Source organism: Miscanthus floridulus, chromosome 14 (genome assembly GCF_019320115.1).
Source record: "Miscanthus floridulus cultivar M001 chromosome 14, ASM1932011v1, whole genome shotgun sequence".
Taxonomy (NCBI): Eukaryota; Viridiplantae; Streptophyta; class Magnoliopsida; order Poales; family Poaceae; genus Miscanthus; species Miscanthus floridulus.
Window position 1 is genome coordinate 54,411,435 of NC_089593.1, and position 19,136 is coordinate 54,430,570.

General features: G+C 48.2%; 1 protein-coding gene and 1 long non-coding RNA gene across 2 annotated transcripts; both read right to left on the minus strand.

Moving 5' to 3' along the window:
- Nucleotides 1-4,458: 4,458 nt before the first annotated feature.
- LOC136505965 (uncharacterized) lies at nt 4,459-6,261 on the minus strand. The gene is made up of 4 exons (XR_010771365.1): nt 5,985-6,261; nt 5,820-5,907; nt 4,817-4,900; nt 4,459-4,662 (listed from the first exon to the last, which is right to left on the minus strand). It is a non-coding gene; the product is annotated as an uncharacterized lncRNA (long non-coding RNA).
- A 2,360-nt stretch (nt 6,262-8,621) lies between these two features.
- LOC136503468 (uncharacterized) lies at nt 8,622-18,502 on the minus strand. The gene is made up of 6 exons (XM_066498539.1): nt 18,194-18,502; nt 17,395-17,477; nt 14,222-15,709; nt 14,062-14,139; nt 10,605-10,758; nt 8,622-8,711 (listed from the first exon to the last, which is right to left on the minus strand). The coding sequence occupies exons 1-6, from the start codon at nt 18,500-18,502 to the stop codon at nt 8,622-8,624; spliced, it is 2,202 nt and encodes a 733-aa protein (XP_066354636.1).
- Between the last annotated feature and the right edge of the window lie 634 nt (nt 18,503-19,136).

The following is a 19,136-nucleotide window of genomic DNA, read 5'->3' on the forward strand; positions in this document are numbered from 1 at the left end:
CACATATGTAGGGGGAGCTAATGCTACCAATTCGGATTTATGAAACTTGTCCATATCCTTTACACATAGTAAAATGCTTGGGCAAGCAATATGAATCCAAAAAGATTTCATTGAATATCTTTGTGAAGGGTTGTCATCAATTACCAAGGGAGAGATTGAAAGCCCTAGTTTGGTTTTGGATAATTGATGAAACCCTAGGACTAACCTTTGATCTAAGTTTGTGAATTAAATAAGGTAGTCCAATCCAAGCGGTGGAGCTAGATGATGGTCATGGTGAAGGTGATGGACACAAAAGAGATGATCAAATGCTTCATCTTGGAAAAGAAGAAAGAGAAAAATAAAAACCAAGGAGATCAAGGCAAATGTATCAAATAGTTTTTTATTTTGACACTTAAGACACCATAGAGGGTGTGAGTGTATTTAGGATCGATAGCCGTACTATAAAGAGGGGAAATCTTTGGTTAAGCGGTTATCGAGTGCCACTAGGTAAAGTTGCAATTGCATATGCATTTAGAGACCAAGTGTGCTAACGTTTGAACCTTGAAAGATGCTTTAAAAATGATAACACACGAGCACACAAGTTCTACACTTTGTGGTTAACAACTTGGAAGCAAGGGTGTTGTGGTTGAGGTCTTAGAAAAAGAAAAGGAGGTGAAGGTACTCGACCGGACTCTGGTGCCAGGGTGACCGGACTCACCCCGGGCGCGTTCGGTCAGTTGACCCAGGAGGCGCGGCACTTGGCCGAGAGGGCCGAAGTGCGACCGGACGCAGCGACCTAACGCTGAGGCTACATCCGATCAGCTGTTCCAGAGAAGGTGGCGCGTGGGCACACGATCGGACGCAGGCGAGGGCGAGCGACCGGACCCGCAGGAGCCGCATCAGGTTAACGCTGACGTACACTGGCGTTAGCCTTGCGGGCGTGTGGAGAGGAGCACAGGGCGGACCGGACGTAGGGGCGCGTCAGGTTGCCTTGGACCTGATGCGTCCGGTCAGAGAATTTCGTCTCTGGACCCTTTCTGTACTCGATCGGATGAGACGTGTACGTGGGTCCGGTCATTTCGAGGGTCGCGTCCAGTCAGTGGTTGACTGAATGCACTGACCTTTTTCGACCGTTGAAGATCAACACGCGGTATTCAAAGGAGGGCACATGGATGGCCAAGGGCGATCGGATTCAGGCCGACCGGACGTTGGGTTGCATCCGGTCAGCCCCCAAGGCTCCAACGGCTCTCTAAGTCTTGGGGCATCTATAAATAGAAGTGCTTCGGTTTGGGCTCACTCTTTTGGGCATTTTCACCTGTGATACATTCTTGTGAGCCTAAACAAACACCTTTCACTCATCTCCATCATTGATTCATCATCGTAGTAAGATTGGGAGTGATTCCTAGTGTATTTGCTTGAGTGATTGCATCTAGTGGCACTTGGAGATCGTTGTGGCTGTGGATTTCTTGTTACTCTTGGTGGTTGCCGCCACCAAGATGGCTTAGAGCAGCGGAGGATTGGCATGAGTTGGTGATTGTTCGTGGCCATCTTCCGGTGATTGTGAGGGGTCTTGTGCCTTCCCCGACAGAGCACCGAAAAGTAACTCTAGTGGATTGCTCGTGTCATTGAGTTACCTCACTTGTGGGTAGGTTTTTGCGGCGCCATTTGTTAGCTAGGTGTGTGATACCTATTAGCCGCCAAACCAACAAGTGTTAGTCGACACAATGGGGACTAGCATGTCGGCAAGCACGTGAACCTCGGGAGAAAAAAATTTATGTCATCTTGCGATTGGCTTTCTCCCGGTGATTGAATTGGTATTCATCTTGTGATTGGTTCAATCCTCTACACTGCGGTATAATCACTCTACTCACTCTCTTACTTTCTTGTAAAATAGTTGTGTAACAAGCTCTTTGGTATAACTAGTTTTGAGAACATGTTTGCTAGCTTAGTTTCACCTAGTGGAGCTCTTTAGTGTAGCCTTATTGAGGGCTCTTAGTGAGTAGTGACTTAGCCTCTTATGTTCCTAAAGATTATAACAACTAGAATTATTGGATAGGTGACTTGCAACCCTTATAGAGCTAGAACAAAATTACATTTCGCTGTTTAGCGTACTAACAAATTACCCTAGTGATCTCGTAGAGTTTTTAATACACTATTTACCCGTATTAGGACCGATCACCTAGTTCTATCACGTCAATTGACGCCGACAGACGCGCACAAGCCTCATCTAACTCTCTATCCTCTCTCTCATGCTCCGAAGCTAACGGATCAAACAAATGCTCCCCAATTTCCACTTCCAAGCGATTCCTCTGTTTCTTAATACGAGATATCTCCCATGTAGAAATCAGAGGATTTGTCCTGGAGCCTCCCATGGCTTTATTGGTGACAACCTCCGAGTTTGATCCTTGTTTTTTGGGCGGACTCGGGTGAAGAGGAGGCCAATCGGGCCCCCGCAAGCTTGTCTCCGGAGAATCTCTGGTAGCTAAAGCTCCCCAACCCGAACCAACAGCATCAATTCATTTCCCCTCACCTTGAGGAGTCTGGGAAGGCGTGCACGCACCATGCGCTTTGGTTGATGATCCAGAATGAGGCTCGGAACCAATACAGATATTCGTACGACAATGTCGAAATGCTAGCAAATTCACACCATGAACATCAAAATCACATTTATCACAGAGATAAGCCTGATCAGATTGGCAAAAAATTGTCGCAAACGAATTGCAAATCTCACAACGAGGCCTCTCCGGAACTATCGAATCAATCAGCTCACCGGAGGTAAGCCTAGAATTGGAGAGGGGGACATACCTGCCCAGCGTAGGTCCGCCGGGATGAGCTGCCCCTGCTCCCCTGCAGAGCACCGCTCTCGACGGTGGCTCGCCTCCCCCTCCAGAGGTTCCGACATGGGCGGCACCAGGAGTTGTCACCACAGTGTGCGGCTGCGCCCCTGCGTCTGTCGCCCAACAACGGGTGCTCCCCCTAAGAACGCCGAGCCAGAGTCCCTCGCTGACGTCCCATCGCCTACACTCCTCACCGGTGGTTTCCCCTCGCCCCCTGGCAGTGGACTCGCCGAGTAGGGTGCGCTCCCGTATTCGCCTCGCGAGCCGCTCATCCTCTGGATTCCCCCTCTCTCCTCTGGTTGTGCTTTCATTTTTAGTTGGTTGTTACGATAAAAAAAAAAACTAACCACCGTGAGGCAAGGACAGAGAAAAGCTAATTTATTAATAATTAATTAAATCACTTAACTAACTAGCGGATCCGTTTCTATCCACACTGACCCGCTAATACAAAGGGAGTAACTACTCCCATGAGTAGGAAAAATGTACCCAGAAGCTTAAAGAATCGTATTAGCATGAATTAATTTAACCAAAATAAGCATCTTTCATATGTGCCACAAATAGACTGTTCATGCACTAAACAGCACAAACCCATCTTGCGCCATATTTGCTCCTTGCATTTTGGAATTGTTTTTTCTCTCCTCTCTTCCTTCATACCTTTCTCGTTCTCTTGATGATTAGAGAATGGTCATCTTTTCATGTGTGTATATTGGCCGCGATGGCTTCTTGTCCATATCTTTCTAGCCTCCCACCGTTCCTATTTATTCAGAGGTGTGCAAGACTTGAATCGGCAAAAGCATTAACCGTAAATTGCACCATCAATTGCATGCATTAGCGCTCATGCCTCTTATGCTGATTTATATTAATTTAACCCTTTTTGTCAAAAATTCACATTTATATCCCTAGGCGTCCAAATCCTACGTTTGGACCTAGGGCATAGAGCCGTGCCCTATGGCGCTAGGGTAACACGCCTCGGCACCGTGGGCCATGGCGCTGAGATCGGAGGCTAGGGATGGCATGGATGCCTGCGTGGCGATGATGTGGCTGATGCTTGGTACCATGGCGCCAAGATTTGAACCATAAGGTCTTGGTCAGTTTCCTGGCCGAGGCACACTTCATTTGTTGCCTCCCCTCTCCCCAATCCATCCTACCTTCACCAATCTCTTTATTAAACCTTTGAAACTTGGACTTGATCCTTAGATCTTTGAGAGAAAAGTATCATCCCTCCCCTCAATTTGTACGTGTTGATTTGATCTATGTTTGGTGTATTTTGCAAACTGTAGTTAGCCAGGTAGCTAGGGTTTTGAGCAAATTTGATTTTGATGGATATCACTACCAGACTGGAGGTTTTTCCTGACGGCCAAGAACCGTCAGGAAATCCCGGAAAACCGTCAGGGATCGAGTTCCTGTCGGGCAGCCATCAGGAAAAGGCCGACAGGAACGGCTCGACAGGAAAGATGGGTTATTCCTGACAACCAGCCGACAAGAATGTTTTCCTGACGGCTGCCGTGCGTCTACGTCCAGGCTCATTCCAGGCTCATTCCTGATGGTTGGCCATCAGGAATAACCTTCAGTAAAGCAATTCCTGACGGCTATGCAGTTAGGAAACTGGCTCTTAGCAGTAAAAAAAAATAATATATGCATCAAATTTAGTCCGTACATATTGGACTTTCCATACATAAGTTGTCATTATATACATACATATTGGACTTCCATACATAAGCGGTTGCACTGAAATAAATGGATGGCTATTTGATATACATCTTTTCAATGTAAATGACTCACAGCTAAATAATTGGAGAACTAAATTGAAAATTATCTATCAAGTCTATTGCAGTCTGTTTGGTACCTGCAGCATAAGTACATGACAAGGTTTATTGGATCAGATGGTAGCCATTACTACTAGCTGTGCTCTCCTATAGAACAACTTACTGGTAGCCATTACTACTAGCCCTTTTACACAAAATTGGAGAACTGTTGCTGTTTGCAGCAAAGCAACATACCTTGCAGAATGAACGGAGTTCATCTTCTAGCTGTGCTCTCCTATAGAACAACTTACTGGTAAGCTCTAGTAATGCTCCCTATGCCTGCAACCATACACAAATGCAAAATGTGTAAAAGGGGCAAGGCTTCCAAAATTGTAAGTTCACAGACATGGTTGTTACTTGTTAGCTATATACCACAAACTTATAGCAAAATAAACTGAGAAAACGTGGTCCATTGGTTAATGAAATGTCTTACAATATATATCAGAATGTTATCATACAAGTAGAGATCTGAACTTTTTGTATTATTCAATAGATGCTTGTGCCAAATTAATTATGCATTATTTGCTTCTAAAAAAACTGTGTTCCTCAGAACAATGTACTGACAACAATTCAGGACATATCAGCGAGCTCTCCTGTGACAAGGATTTATTGACATGATCACATGAATGACCGGCATCCTACTCACCAACATGATTCGTTGCGAACAACACAATTCTAAGCATAGCGCAATTAATGCAACATCTTACTCCCTCTGTCCCAAAAAAAGAGTCATTCTCGCTCCCAAAAAGTCAACAACTTTTAACTTTGACTAAATATATTTAACAAAATATTAATATTTATGGTACATAATTAGCATCATTAGGTAGATCGTTGAATATACTTTCATAATAAACTTATTTGGATATATAAATGCTGCACGCATTTTCTACAAACCTAGTCAAAGTTGAGAAAGTTTGACCAGCACGATTCCCATAGCGACTCTTTTTCTGGGACGGAGGGAGTATATGCAGTCTGGCTTCTTTTTAATATTTTTTTTGCAAAGACTACATGGTAAAAAAACTATTAGGTTCTGTACTAACTTAACAAAGAAATTTAACTCAAATCTATTACACTAATCTATTCACAGTATCAAGAAGACTCCTAAGGCCTAACTATCTGAAAAGTATCTTGCTTGTCACACAGCCATAGCTACGATAGTTCCAATGTTGTAAAAATCAAAAAAATCAAAGGAACAAACCTTGCAGAAATGGATGGAGACAATCAAAGGATTCCAGTACCATGCCAGATCTGGGATGTTGCAGTCTCTAGAACTAGATTTTGGGAGTCTGTAGGCCACGGCGAGATCTATTCATGTGCCAGCTAATTGAAAAAAAAAATTGGGGGTGGTAGAGAGCGGAGGAACCTTGGGCCGATGGCGAGCGAGGCTGGCCGCAAAGGAGCCTGGGCCGGAGTGGAGGCGATGATGGAGGTGCTCAGCAGCGACACCGGCGGCGGAGGAGCTGGGGACGGGAGCGGAGGAGCCTGGGGGCGATGGCGGCGGAGGAGGTGCCCTGGAGCGAAGCAGGCTGCAGGAGAGTCGGGGGCAGGAGCGACGGAGTTGGGGTCGCGGCGGCGGCGGCGCCGTCGTCTCCGGAGGGAGGATGCGTGCGGGTGCTGCTGTATGGGAGATAGGGTTTGGGGGCCTTGGTGAAAGGCTGAAAGCGGACGGCAGCTGTTCCGGTCGATTCTTATTTGGGCTGGGGGGGCTTTGCGTGCGGGCTATGCTTATGGGGTTTCTGTCGGACCAAAAAACGTCAGGAGCCTTCGGCTCTCTGATAGTGTATGCAAAGTTATTTAGGTAGATCGGTTATGTTTACAAACATGGGTTTAGGTTATTCCCTCGATTTGTACGTGTACATGTAGGTGCATGTGTTTTATTACTAGGTTAGAATGTTAGTTATTATGTTTAGATTTAGTTTAAGTTTAGGTAGTTAGTTAGTTTAGGTTACATGTCTATATTAAATGTTTATATTAGTGTTGGCAAACAACTATAGTTGGCTTGATTTGTAACTACCCTCTGTTTTGAAAGGTGAATGACATGTGGATCTCCGCACCTCCAGATATGAACAACGAGGTGGACAGGAGCAGCAGGGCATCTGCTGCCGCTCGTGGTGTGGAAGCCGTCGCTGCTGCTACTGGTGTGGTGGCCGCACTGTCGCTGGTGGGGTTGAGGGTGATGACTGGATAACTGCTGTAGTTGATGGTGTGGACGTAAAACGATCGTGGATTATTACTGCTGGCTGGTTTGGTGTGAGAGAAAATACTGTTCTAGCTTATAATCCACGATCGATTACGACCAAGTGAACAGACTGGTAGGTGCTACCGATGGGGTTGGTGGTGTGGAGAGGTGGCCTCTCCCAAGATGCACCATGCCGCTGGTGGGAGATGTGGCCGCCACTCTACGCAGGCTTGCCACGCTGCTGCGTCATCACTCAGAGGTGTCGTACGCATGAAAGTCCACGCACTCCCGTAGGGGTACCGCCAATGATCCAACACCACCGTACGGAGGCAGGAAGGCACCACTGTGCTGCCACTAGGGTTACTTGTAGAGAACAGACCTTCAGTTCAGCACATTAGTCCCGATTAGAGTTGGGCCCATGACTAATGTAGGTCCAAGTTTTATAGGTGTCGGAGGACCTTTATGTTAGTTGATCTCCATCAATAGGCCCAGGCCTATTAGGCCCTTGTCTCTGCGCCCTGATCGGGGACGCCCAACCCTAATATGGTTGGTGGGCCCCTGTCGCACAGCACTATAAAAGAATAAGTGGGGATCACGGCTCGGACTACGAGGTTAACCGGAGCCACTGTAACCACCCATAGAGAAACCTAATCCGATCTAAAGTGTGTGCTGCCAGCGACGGGAAGCCCCATTGACTCCGCCGTCACCTCTGCATCGCCCCTACAGTGTCACCACCGGGCCACTGGACCTCACCTTCTCTCCACCGCGCTGAGCTCCCTCAGCACCAGCGTCCATGGACCGAATGGTGACCTAGACCAAGGTACATCAACGGTTTTCCCATCTAAGAAAGAAGTCTACCCCCTGATCTATGGTTTAGAGGCACTATTGTTGCCAACACTTTAGTCCTGGTTGGTAACACCAACTCAGACTAAAGAGTCCACATTAGTCCCGGTTGGTGTTACTAACCTAGACTGAGGAGCCGTGAGGCATAAACACCAACAAAGACTAGTGGACCATTTAGTCACGATTGGTAACACTAACCTAGACTAAAGGGCCACCACGGGTTAGTTCGAAAGGAAAGCATCATATTGAAAGTCACATGTGTTACTTAGGTGGGGTGGGAAGCTACGAGGCTTGTGCCAATTATTTTTTTAGCCTCGTAGACCCTTTAGTCCTAGTTTAGGCAACCGGGACTAACAAGCATGCCCTTTAATCCCGGATCCTTGTGTATAGGACTTTCTTTTTACTCATAATTTCTAGTAGAATAGGAGTTATGAATTACTATAATTGCACTTTCTATTCTATTATACTGCAATAGAACATAGTAGAATAGAACTCTTAATAAAGTTTCTTACAAGAGTGAAACAAAACTAAAGAAAGAGAGAAAATAAAGTTTGGCAAAATTATTAATGCAAAACGATCAATTAAAGTTAAATGTTGATAATACAATTCGACTACTCAATCAATTGGTCGTATCCCTAGAGTCCACTCCTCTATACTACTAGCGAAAGAGAAACTGTAACCAGGACTAAATCTCTATGCCAACCAGGATTATAGCCACCTATAACGGCGTAGAAAGAAGCAATAGTGCTACCGCTGGCGCTGCGGAGTACGAAAGAGGCTACTAATCTAGAGAAAGCAGCTACAGCTGTGATGGGGAGGAGACCCATGGGGAGGTCTAGGGGCGGATCCAGAACAGGGCTGTGCCCCGGGCTGAGCTGCTGATTCACATTCAAAACAGTCTGATCTTGCTTCCTAGTCCTCCTTTTGTCTAATTAAGATCATAGTTTTTTAGGCTAAACACCACATATGTTACAGGGGCTACATGGACTCGCCCCGGGCTGCAGCTCGGGCCCTGGATCCGCCCCTGGGGAGGTCGCTGCCGCCATGGCGAGGGAAGCCACTGCCTACCTGAGATCCAAATGTGAGGAAATGAGAGCGAGAGGAGAGAGAAAAGATTCTTGTGGACTAGAAATTCTATGTGAGCATAGCTCAGTTGGTTGGGTTCCTTGTGGTGGAACTTGTCCATCTGGGTTCAAGTCCCCGACTTGACATGAGTGCTCATATTTTTCTGGATTTATTACAGCATTAATGGCGCTATTCTTTCTGTGGTAGGCGACATGCTCGTCGACAGCGAGGCGTCCGTGGTGACTTCGTCAATCTCAAGATTTGCCGGATCCAACTCAGTTCTTCGGAGGTGCTCATAGAGATTGGGTGTACGTGCGTGCGTTTATAGAGGTGAGTGTGTACTCGTGTATTTGAGCGCCTAGTCATGCAAAAAAAAAACAAATTCTATTGGCAAGTTTTACTCCCATATACATCGAAAAACGGCTACGGGGTACTGAGTTTATGGTGGAGGATTCAGATTTTATACGTTGGTGGACAATCTGGCATTTTACGATCGCGGCGTGTGTACAGGAATATTATTTACCCGCCCGCTGTGTTCTGTGCCTATTGGTCGAGTTGAATTGTCAAATAGCTTTGCGTCCGGTTCCTCCATTCTTTTTTACGATCCTTTGCTGCACAAAGTGCGGCATCACTCAAGCCTACACCTAACAAATAAAGGGAATTTATGATTTTTTTTACCACTCTACCGATGGAGGTGGAGTATGTTCTATGTCTTGTTCATTGCGCTCGACATGACTCGTCACCCCTGACCATATATACTCCTTCATTCTATCACTGAATCAATCAATTCCTAGATTTATCCTAAGTCAACTTTTCTTTTAAAGTTCAACCAAATTTATAAGCAACCCGTACTACTGCACTTGGAGGCATGAATACTTGGTCCAGTAATTTCAGCAGGCCAGCCTCAGATGTCAGCAGGATCTGTAATACTGATACGGATATGATTGTAGGATCTAACAATCAGTTGCACTGAATAATTTCATTCCCAAAGCTCAAATGCCAACATCTCACTACCGGATCCGCCCCCTTTGCCGACGGCCTGAAGCCGTCGGCAAAGACAGTTCTGTCGTCGGCGAAGCCTTTGCCGACGGCCTGCCACTCTGGCCGTCGGCAAAGCACCGTTGGCAAAGAACTGCTCGGCAAAGGCACCTTTGTCGACGGCCAATGGCAGACCATCGGCAAAGCGTTTGCCGATGACCACGCCAGCCCTCAGCAAAGACGCCACGCGCCGTCACCCTAACGGAGGCCTTAGCCGACGGCTGACGTGTCAGGCCGTCGGCAAAGTTTTTCCTTTTTTTTTGAAAAATTCTTTGCCGGCGGCCGACGTGGAAGGCCGTCGGCAAAGAATTTTTTTTTTCTTTTTTTTTTATTTTTTTAAATAAAAAAAAGACTTTGCCGACGGCCGGCACTCGGTAAAGGTCTGGTCACTTTGCCGAGTGCCAGGCCGGCCCTCGGCAAAGCTGGGCCGTGCTGGTAAAAAAGCCCAGCTTTGCCGAGTGCTGGCCGTCGGCAAAGCTGGGTAATTTTTTTTTTGTTTTTTTGTTTTCTTGCATTTAAACCACATTTCATCACATATATACCATATAAACCACATTTCATCACATATATTCACAACAATATCACATATAAACCACATTTTAGCATCAAATTCAGTTTCAACATGAATCCATACATGAAGATCCTCAAATTCATCGATACATGTCCACAAGCCGGATAACATGTCCAACACGAATCCATACATGTCCAACATACACATAACATGTCCAATGTGCCACAACTTCATCGATACATGTCCAGAAGCGGGAAGAAAAGGTACCTAGCTCTGTGCGTCGTCCCCAGGGGTCCCAGAGCCCCCACCTTGCTCGAACAGAGACCAACCCGACTGCGCGGCCATACCATAGTGCCAGTAGTGCGGCGCAGGGACGCTTGTAGGCCCAGAGTGCCCCTGCTGCGTCGGCGCCTGCGGCCACGAGGAGTACCCCTACTGCGACGGTGGAGGAGGCCACATGTACCCCTGCTGCGTGGGGAAGGTCGAGTGAGCTGGCCAGCCCTACGGTGGAGAAGGACCCAGTGGAGGGCTGGCACCTAGAGTTGGGTTCGAACCCGCCGATGGTGCCTGCACAAAGGCCAAGTGATGTAATTAGTACATGCAGGATGGCCGCACAAGCTAAAGCAACAGGCAATATACTCACCGGAACAGGTACAGGAGCAGGCACAGGAACTGGTGGTGGAGCGAAGATCGAGGCAGGAGGCTCCTGCGTTCCTGGGATCTAGGACCGGAAGTAGCCGGTCAGGTCCGTCAACTGACGCTGGTAGTGCTGCGTCAGTGCTGCCATCTGCTGCTGATGGGCCGCCTCTTGCTGCTGACGCAACGCCTCCTGGGCCGCCTGGTTAGCCTGCAGCTGTGCGACCTGGGCCTGCAATATTACACCCGCAAGGTTGATGGTATGTGAAGGCAAGGTACATCATGTGTGAAACGAGTGAACGACGAATGAAACTACACTTACCTGAAGTGCCGTCATCATCTGTGAGCTGCTCGGCTGCCGAGGCGCTATGGGGATTTCTGGCCCGCTCTTGGTCCCGCCTCTTCGGATCTGGCTCAGCGTCTGAACAGAGGACGGCTCGATGGCGCTGTTGGCAATAAAGTACTGGCCATGCTACTTCCCTCCTCCCACCCTCATCATGAGGTCAGTGTCCAGGGGGTCGGTGGTGGGGTCGAACGTCGGCCCATGGCGCTCGAGACCTGTGGCGGTGTACCGGGTGAGCTTGTTGTAGACGTTCGCGTTGGTGTACGCCTCGGGCCCTTCCGCCGGGTCGTAGACGGTGGACTCCGCTGTCGCTTTGCCCTTGTGAGCAAGGGTGAACCCCATGAACTCGTTGATTTGCTGCCCACCATGCGTCTCCATCTTCGAGGAAAACACAAACATGGTTACAAGAAGTGACAATTTAGCGCTATAATAAATGGATCAACAGAAGCATACCCATCTGTCCATGTACACTGGGAGGCTCTGGTTCCCTTGGTGGTGTGGTACCCCTGGCGTCGCCAGGCGACGCTCCCGACGTTCTCTACGCTCCTTGTACGCCGCGTCCGTACGCCACCCATGCACAATTTGAAGCCAGCAGTCTGAGTACCTGCTGCACCAGCTTGGACACTCCTGCATGACATTCAAGTATTTGATATTCCAGAAGATGAATTGAATGTGTCACGTAAGGAATCACAATGAATGTTTCCTACTTAATTACCTGCATGTACTGTTCCTCGGTGAGGTCGGTCTAAATCTCCAGTATCAACTCCCTGACTCGTGACTTCTTCACCACCTGGCAAAACACGTCGGTGTAGTAGCTGATGACGGCCTGGAGATGCGCCTCGTGGTACATGTCCTTGAGACGCTCTTTGCAGACCGCCTCCTGCACTCGCGCTGCTCGCTCCTCGTCCTGCCCCTCCTCCAACTTGTAGTATAACTGCACACAGACATCAAACATCATTTCATTGTTTGAAGAAAGTCCAACGAATGCGTAGTATTGAGATATGCGGTGCGATGCAAAGACTCACCCAGAACTCCCTCTTGATCTTCACCATAAGGATTTCGTCGTGTATGTCCTTGACCTAGTAGAAGTGTTCCCATTTGTCGGGCACGATCTCCTTACCCCCGATGGTGACCAAGCCAGGGTAGTGCTTTCTAATTAGCAGGCCCTGGATGCCATTGACATGGCATGCACTATTCCTGTCGGTCACCTTTGCCTAGCCCCTACACGAGTCATTAACAACAATTGTTAGTCTGCAGTTCGAATTTCAACATGTCATATGAACAAGTAGTGAAATCAACAATGGTTACTTACTTGCCCACGGGTCGAATCACCGGGCGGTGGCATGGGAGCGGTGGGTTAGGGAGCGACGAGGGCCCACGTTGGTAGGGCTTGCTCGAAGCTGAGGAAGTCGAGGTGTCTGGTGTCTGCTCGCCCCTGTCATCGCCGCCGAGGTCATTGTCGCCGTCGCCGTCGCCGCCACCGTCACCGTCACTGGTCATCGTCGTCGTCGTCCCCCCCTGCTGGGCCTCCTAGAACAGCCTCCTCGACGACGTGCAACGTCCACTAGGGGGCCTCCCACCACTAGTGGTCAATGGCTCCACATCAAGCTCCTCGTCGAAGCCCGCCTCGTCCTCGGCGGCGGTAGCCGCGTGCTCCACGTTGGCGTTGGGGACCATGTACCGCGAGCGGACCTCTCGCTGTGGCCGCTGCCGCCTTCCGCCTGGCATTTTGTTGAGTGCCTGTAATGACAAAGATTAAAACAATTAGCATAAATAAAGGACAAGTACTTGTAAAGAAACATAATTGCAAGGTAATAATAATAACAATATAGTATTACATGAATTAGAAATTATCTCCACGAACGGCAATATGGCTGGCGTGTACTCGTCATCACTACTGGCGTCATCACTATCAATATTGTCGAGCTCTCTTAAGTGTCAGGCTTCATCTGCACCGTCAACATCATCTCCATCATCATCATCATCTCCATCGTCATCAGGCTCTACATCGTCCTCAACAACTCTATCACGCTGCATCTGCCATTCATCAAGGATTCGTAAGTCCTCAGCATCGTGCACCTCATCACCCTCATCCTCATCGATGTCATTGTTTACTTCCATACCCATCAGCGAAAGAATGTCTATCTCCAAACTACCTTCTAGCCCCTCAGGTTGATAGAACTCATCTGTCCTTGGGTCAAAGTTGTAATCATCATCATTTGGGACAGCCGCTTTACCGCGCGGCGATACCAACTACACAAGGCTCCAACCCGCAAGATTCTTGTCTTTTTGGCACACCCATGGGAGGTAATAAACTTGTGTGGCGTCTCAGTTAGCCACAATATAGACATCATCTCCTTCATAGTTGGAATCCTGTTGAATTTTGACTTGCCCAATCTTAAGGTCCTTTTTCGTGACATTAGGATCGAACCAATGGCATTTGAATACCACTACCTTACAACCTAGGTCTTTGCCAAAGTTGAGCTCGAGTATCTCTTCAACTATGCCGTAATAGTCCTTCCCATCTGTGCCGGGCGTACGAACTCCGCTGCACGTGGTTTTTAGGTTGCCTCGATTCTCTTCGTAGCTTCTCGTGCGAAAGCAATAGCCATTCACATCATAAACACTGAATGACTTGACCCTTCGGTCAAAGCCACTGCCCACCTATCTCAATTCATCACTCATTTCTGCATCATAAAGGGCCTGCAAGGTTAGGACAGGTAGATCGTTACATTACTCGCTCCTAGGAGCAAAGTGGAATCTCAAAGTCGGAACGAGGTTAGTTGGATGGTACCTTTGTACAGAACCAGTTGACGAAACTAGGCACACCATGTCTGAGAAGATGGTCTTCTTCTTGCTCAGTAGGATCCCTATTGCATGTCCAGTGTTCATTAATATATTCCCTGGAACAACAAGAGACAAGGGGGTCGGATCGATAGGTGGAGGATAGTGGCGGCGTATGTAACAAGCTCATCGAGAACTTACTTCTGATAAGGAATGCATTCCTCAAGGTTCAACAACAAGTAGATCATGATAGTGTGCCACTCATCATGCTGCAAGTTCTTGTTGTTCCCTGCGCCTCCTCTTCCGAGATCCCCTTTGAAAAGGCTGAGGTTCGATGAATTCTTGTCGATGTTGTAACGAGGGGTTGGATTTTGCGGTCTGTGAAGTTTCTCAGTATAGTACGCCTGTGTGAATGTCGAGAACTCCTCCAGAATGAATGCCTCTGCCATGGAAGCCTCAATTTTGGCTTTATTTCTACACTTTTTCCGAAGAAGCTTTAGACACCTCTCGATTGGATAGCACCAATGGTGCTGCACGGGCCCCCCCAACCGTGCCTCGCGCGGTAGGTGCAAAATCAGATGCTGCATAGACAGGAAGAAGCCGGGTGGAAATATCATCTCCAACTTGCAGAGCAACAGAGGTGCAGCCTTCTCTAGGTCAAGACAAACATCCCGAGATAACTCCTTGGCACAAAGTTGGTGGAAGAAAAAGCTCAACTCTGCCAGGACGTGCCACACTGGCTCAGGGAGGTATCCTCGGGTCATCGCAGGAAGGATCCGCTCAATCCATATGTGGAAGTCATGACTCTTCATCCCTAAGACTTTCATAGTCTGCAAGTTCACTCCCCTACTCAAATTTGCCGCATACCCATCAGGGAACTTTAACGTCTTGATCCACTGTAGTACTTCCTTCCTATCTGCCCTTTTCAGGATGTAATCGGCCAGGCCCTTTTTCCATCTCTTGCCTGGCGCGAGGGTCTTCATCACTAGATTTGGTCTATCGCAAATCATTTCAACATCCAGTCTAGCCTTAACGTTGTCCTTTGACTTCTTGCCAATGTCCATGAGTGTTGCCCAGAGTGCCTCGGCGACATTCTTTTCTATGTGCATTACATCGATGTTGTGTGGAAGAAGAAGGTCCTTGTAGTAGGGGAGCCTAGTCAAGCCCGATATATGAGTCCACATGTGGTCGGTACCATATCCTTTAAAACCACCCTTCTCTTCATCAATTTGGAGAGCCTCTATCTGGGCAAGGACGTCGGTAGGGCTCTTATCCTGAGGGATGGGGCCGGTGACTTGAACACCTTTCGTGAAGTGCTTTTCATCTCGTCTCAGTTCATGGTCCTCAGGCAGGAATTGATGATGTTTGTCAAAAGAAGAATACTTGCCACCCTTGGCTAGCCAGGTGAACATCACATCTGCCTTGCATGTTGGGTAAGGGAACTTCCCGTGAACACACCACACGCTAAATAAGCCATATGCCAGGAAGTCATGCATTGAGTACTGGTACCACACATGCATTGTGAAGTTCCTCTTTGTAGCTCGGTCGTACGTCAGTACCCCCTCTTCCCAAGCACGTTGCAATTCATCCCACACTAGCTGCATGAACACACCCATATTGTTGCCTAGGTGTCCAGGTATTATCAGCGTCAAGAACATGTTCCTGGGTTCAAACATGACGCCGGGGGGAAGATTGAGGGGGATCACAAACATGGGCCAACAAGTGTATGGGGCCGCCATCATTCCAAATGAGTTGAACCCATCTGTTGCCAGCGCTACGCGTACATTCCGAGCCTCCGCAGCCTTGTCAGGATTCATGTCATCGAAGTGCCTCCATGCATCACCATCTGCTGGGTGCTACATCTTGTCACTGTATCGTTTGCCATTCTTGTGCCACGTCATTTGTTTCACGGACTCCTCTGTCATGTACAGCCGTTGGGGCCTCTGTAGGACAGGAAGGTGCCGTATGACCATCTTGGGGATCTTAGACTGTTTCTTACTGCCATCACTGCCTTCTACCTCCACAAACCTAGAGGCTTTGCACTTTGGACGGTGTGTTGCTGTCTCATGGTCTCCCCTAAACAGGATGCACCCATTCTTACAAGCTTGGATCACGTCATACGGCATCTTGAGTGCACGAAGGAGCCTCTGTGACTCCTACATGTTCTTCGGTAGGAAGTGAACCTCCAGAAGCAGTTGGCCAACAACTACCAACACGAGATCAAAACCTTCTCGACTAATGCCCAGTGACGACTTCAACGCTGTTAGGCGTGAAATGGCATCTAGTTGTGAAACCATAGTGTTCTCGTGAAGGGGCTTCTTTGCCGCCTCCATCATGGTGTAGTACACCTTTGCGGTTTCCTCTGGATCTTCTTCCTCCACCTCCATTCCTTGAACGAACCGTGCTTCGTGATAGTCTGCCATCAAGTCTGCCATCCCAGCATCTGCATCAAACTCCTCGAGGAGGGGTCTCACCACCTCCTCCCTAATACGATGGCGTTCACCATGGTGGATCCAGCGGGTATAGTTTGGAACGTATCCGTTCATGAAAATATCTCTGTACATGTGACTATAGTCTTTCTTTTTCTGGTTCTTACACTTGCTGCAGGGACACAACATCCGAATTGACCCTTTAGCGGCTCGGCCAAATGCTTCCTTCAGGAACTCATTGGTCCCCCTAACCCATTCAAAGCTCTTACTTGCGAAGCCCGTGTACATCCACTCACGGTCAGCCATCCTCTGTCATGCGCCAATGTAAGCGAGTAATAAAACCACCATCTGCATCTACAAGGCGTTCCTACCATCTAATAGGTGAAGGATAGGTCCTAATCCCACCCGAGGATGCGTAGATGAGGTTAGCTTCCATGCTTCGCTCCCGTCCGAGACGGAATTTCGGCAGCACCTCCCCGCTGTTCTCCCGATACACGTCCTGGCGGGGAGAGTGTGTATCCGAAGAACAACGGGGAGGTGCTGCCGAAACTCCGACTCGGACGGGGGTGGAACATGGAAGCTAACCCATCTACGCATCCTCGGGCTGTCCAAAAAACGTGGACAATCCAAAAGAGATACCGTCACAGATATGCACTGATCCGCATACCAACGACCGCGTATCCCTTTCGGACGGGAGACGCCTAACTCGGTTACGCGATGTGCTTACAACAACTATAAGGAATAGAGGTGATTTATACCTAGGATGGCGGCGCAGATGCGGGTAGCGGGCCGGTGGAGAGTCGACGCAGTGCAGGAAGACCCGCAGCGCCCACGAAGACGATCGGGGTCACCGAGTACCTCCCACAGGTCCTCCTCCTACAAAAAGGGCAAAAAAGGTTAGTATCCACTCAAAATTTCGGCAGCACCTCCCCTGCACGGGGAGGTTTCCAAAACCTACAAAAAACAACAACGCGAAGGCCGATAACCACAACGGCGCGAAGGCCGATAACCACAGCGGCACGAAGATTGTATCAGGTGGGCATCTTTTCTTTTGAATGCTACCTTTCTTTTCTTCCACCCACTGCATAAACAGTTGAATTGCTAATGGCTACTTTAAAGATGAACCAACACATAATGTGACATCAAGTTGTTTACAGTAGTGCATGCACCAACTTCTATTTATTTCAAACCGAGAAAACAGATGGACAAGTATTAGATGCACAGACAACTAAGGACCAACACATATTAGCACTTAACATCTAACATTTTTTCTCGGTATAATAACAAACTTGTATTTAAAACTGGTTTTCGAAGATGCAGACTTCTGAGTTCTGACAGTATAACAGATCCTATACAAAATAACTACTAAAACTTAACCGAGGCTAAGGCTTATTCCACTTCATCACATTGCTAATCGAAGCTGCAAAAGGAACTTTGATAGATTGGGGGCTTTCGTTTTTTACTAAAAAGGCTTACAGACAAAGGGCATTTTGTTATTAAAAAAACAACAACAGGTGTAGGTTAATAAGATCCAAAACGAACGGAACATAGCAAAGTCAGTCAGCTGTAATGCAGTATACTGAACATCAAGGTCGTACTAGAACGACTTCTTGTTAACACGGAAGCCGTGGTTCTTTCCACAGGGACAAACCCTTGCTGGGGGCATCGGCGCAAATCGCCAGCCGCTGCGTGAAACGGTGAAACCTAGCGCGGGGGGAGATAGAGCGGGAGGGAGAGAGTGTACCAGATGAGTCGGTAGTCGCCACGGCCGAATTCGCGAGGGCGGCGGCTCACAGATCGCAATCGCCCATCGTCGCCATTGGGCACTGGCGGCGGCCGAAGTGGTGGCAGCCGCCGCGCAGCACACTACGGCAGGTGGCGGCGGTGGTGGTCGGCGCGGCGCGACGCAGGGAGCGGGGGCGAGCGCGGTGCGGCGTAGGGAGCAGGGGTGAGCGCGGCTCTGGGCGAGGAAGGTGGCGCGCGGCGGCAGGCGGCGGCAGGCGCGGGCAGGGCTCCTGGCGGCGGCGACGAGCTTGGGAAGGGAGGGGCGCATGGGCGAGATAAGGCAGGGCGCGGGCTAGCTGGGCCGTTTCGGCCTTTTAGGTTAGTGGGCTTTGCCGAGGGCCCAGATTCACGGCCCTCGGCAAAGAAATTTTTTTATTTTTTTTTAAAAACCCTTTGCCGACGGCCACATGATCTGGCCGTCAGCAAATGCTCTTTACCGAGGGCCATCTGAGGCCCTCAGCAAAGTATAATTTTTTTTTGTTTTTTTCTTCCCAGTTTTTTTCTGGTGCCTTCCTACACCAAATACAACCCAATTTCAAAAGTTGGGACAATTTTGAGTTTTTTTGCTATATTTCGTTAATTATTTTTGTTTCTTTGAATTTTTCCGGCAACTCCAAATTTGAACTGCAGGTACATGAAATAATAGAATTTTTTTATTCAAAAAATGGTATTCATAATGTTTGGAGTACGTTGAGGCCGTATCCAGGACCTCGCATGAAATTACGACCATGTTGGTGTCGTAACATGGCGAGTTACGTGCGCGAAAAGTGTTTTAAAATTATATAAAATCCAAACGAAGTCCGAAATTGATGAAGTTCCATTATTTCATGTACCTGCAGTTCAAATTTGGAGTTACCGGAAAAATTCAAAAAAACAAAAATAATTAACGAAATATAGAAAAA

Excerpts from the sequence above, each read along its gene's own strand:
- LOC136503468 (XM_066498539.1), bottom strand. The coding sequence starts at position 18,502 with ATGCGCCCCTCCCTTCCCAAGCTCGTCGCCGCCGCCAGGAGCCCTGCC. Across the intron at positions 14,140-14,221 it reads GAATGCATTCCTTATCAGAA|GGAATATATTAATGAACACT; the intron begins GTAAGTTCTCGA and ends TTGTTGTTCCAG. Across the intron at positions 8,712-10,604 it reads GCCGCACTACTGGCACTATG|GTAGGCAGTGGCTTCCCTCG; the intron begins GTATGGCCGCGC and ends TTTGGATCTCAG.